At 37.2% G+C, this 2,026-nt stretch overlaps 1 protein-coding gene across 1 annotated transcript; it reads left to right on the top strand.

Moving 5' to 3' along the window:
• The first annotated feature begins 396 nt into the window (after positions 1-396).
• On the top strand, positions 397-1,788 carry LOC109240892. The gene is made up of 3 exons (XM_019407572.1): positions 397-837; positions 933-977; positions 1,160-1,788. The coding sequence occupies exons 1-3, from the start codon at positions 534-536 to the stop codon at positions 1,294-1,296; spliced, it is 486 nt and encodes a 161-aa protein (XP_019263117.1). The 5' UTR covers positions 397-533; the 3' UTR covers positions 1,297-1,788.
• The last annotated feature ends 238 nt before the right edge of the window (positions 1,789-2,026 follow it).

The raw sequence follows: 2,026 nt of genomic DNA, 5'->3' as shown, positions 1-2,026 counted from the left end.
CCATTTTATGACCGATACTTTTTAGACTTTTTTTTTGGGGTGGGGGATGGGGTAGGGGGTTGGTAAATACCTTGCTTAAGTTAACTCGTTGGTTCAAGGGGTTGGACTGGTCTGGTTGGCTCGTGGGCAAATCTGTTTCAAAATATATTCAATCCCCATATCAAAAAGTTTTATAAATGAAACTTTTATATGAACGAATAAAAATTTGTAGTACTTTGCATAATGAAAAATATTACACAAATTAATATGTGTCGTCTATTTCCCAAAAAATATAAATTGTCTTGGATATTCATAAACATAGGGGACTAAAGTGTCTTTGTAATAAGGAGATTTCTGTGCACCTGAGTCGTTAAGAGTTGTGGGGTTTAGTACAATTTATTTTATATTTTTGGTACAAGTGTATCCTCAAATTTAATGGTATTTATTTTGCTAATAAATCCCCAGACTAAATACAACCTCAGAGCAGCTAGCAAAGCAGCCACCAAACACTCCTCTAAGCTTACTCTTTCTCAATCGCCGTTTCTCTCTCCAACATGCATAGACAATCTCTGGGCTCACCGGGATCCAAGTTACTCCACCCACATGGAGTGATCATCGTCGGCGGCAGAGACGATTCCTCCGCCGTCGTCACGGCGGGGGCGGACTCTCAGAAGATAATGTTGATGAAGGACCAAGCCGCCTCTGCTTCACTCTTAGAAGATGAACAAGTACGCAAGTCAATCAAGTCTCTCAATAAGTCATTGTTCAGAGCTGAGAAGTATATTCACCTCATTCCTCTTCTCACTTTCCTCTGCTTCCTCATCCTCTACCTCTCCTCGCATAATCCTTCTGATAAAGGTACATTATACTACTGTGATTCAGAGAAAAACGAACTCGTGATACTTCCTTTTTTTTTTTTAATCTATTTTGCTGATTTTTATGCTTCTTTTCAGATTTAGCTCAATTTCATGGATTTGAAGGCTTCGCCAAGCCTATAGGTAAGTATATATAATGCACATTCCGTTTCTCCGTTTTGGAAATTTGTTTTTCAATTTATGTTTCAGATTCAGTTCCATTATACTAAAGTATTTATCACTTTCACTCAAAAATTCGATTTCGATGTGTCTTCCGTGTAATTTTTGTCTGCTCTAATGACTGCTTTTTTGTTATGTGTGTGCAGAATCAGCAAATATTGATGACGAGTTGCAGAGAGTGTTAGAAGGCGATGTTTTAGCGATCGGAAGCATAAGGAACTTGCAAGAGATTGATAAGCAGGATCCAAATCATCGGCTCCACCGGAAACTCGCCGATTTTTAAGCCGATGTTTTGTGTTTCTCCCTCTTCTTTATTATTCTCCTCATATCACTCGATATAGCTCTATTCATGGCGAATTCCCCGTCGGCGGAGCTCTCCCACGTGCGTAACTCGGTCCCCTGCCAATTTTACCGTGTTTTACTTGGAAAGTATTTACCACGCGTTTCTTTTGGTTAATTGGTCATTTGGCTGTTTACGGAACAAACTTAACCGCGTGTGCACTACTACTTCTCTTGTAAATATTTTACTTTATTTATTTGATGTACCAAAAACAGAATATTCTCTGCCAATCCAAGTTTTGGGGTACGTAAATGGAAACTAAAAAGGAAAATGTAAAAAATCGTATGGTGTTGTACCAAAAAGTCTTAGGTGAAACCGACAGTTTTTCCCAGTCAATCTTTAGGAATTTAAATCAGTAGATAATACAAAGTATCACTGATTGCTTGGTTGTCTGGTTTGAGGAATAAGAACAATTATCGGTATCAAATTCTGCAATATTACTTTACTGATGTAGTGTGTGCACTAGAAACACAATGTTGCACTTTCACTATTGCTAACATTATGCTAGAATTTATGTGTTTTTATTTTATTTTACAAAGTATAAGTTGGATAACAATTCGTGTATGAACAACCTTTTAACAATGTTTACATTTTAATTCTTGGAACCTAATTCAGCCAATATCAGTATTTTTTTTTAACCTTTCTCTTCTTTCTCAATACTGGGGACCACTCT

The sequence above is a fragment of the Nicotiana attenuata genome, unplaced genomic scaffold, assembly GCF_001879085.1.
Source record: "Nicotiana attenuata strain UT unplaced genomic scaffold, NIATTr2, whole genome shotgun sequence".
NCBI classification, from domain to species: domain Eukaryota; kingdom Viridiplantae; phylum Streptophyta; class Magnoliopsida; order Solanales; family Solanaceae; genus Nicotiana; species Nicotiana attenuata.
This window is presented reverse-complemented; position numbering and strand designations above follow the sequence as displayed.

Excerpts from the sequence above, each read along its gene's own strand:
- LOC109240892 (XM_019407572.1), top strand. The coding sequence starts at position 534 with ATGCATAGACAATCTCTGGGCTCACCGGGATCCAAGTTACTCCACCCA. Across the intron at positions 838-932 it reads GCATAATCCTTCTGATAAAG|ATTTAGCTCAATTTCATGGA; the intron begins GTACATTATACT and ends GCTTCTTTTCAG. Across the intron at positions 978-1,159 it reads AGGCTTCGCCAAGCCTATAG|AATCAGCAAATATTGATGAC; the intron begins GTAAGTATATAT and ends ATGTGTGTGCAG.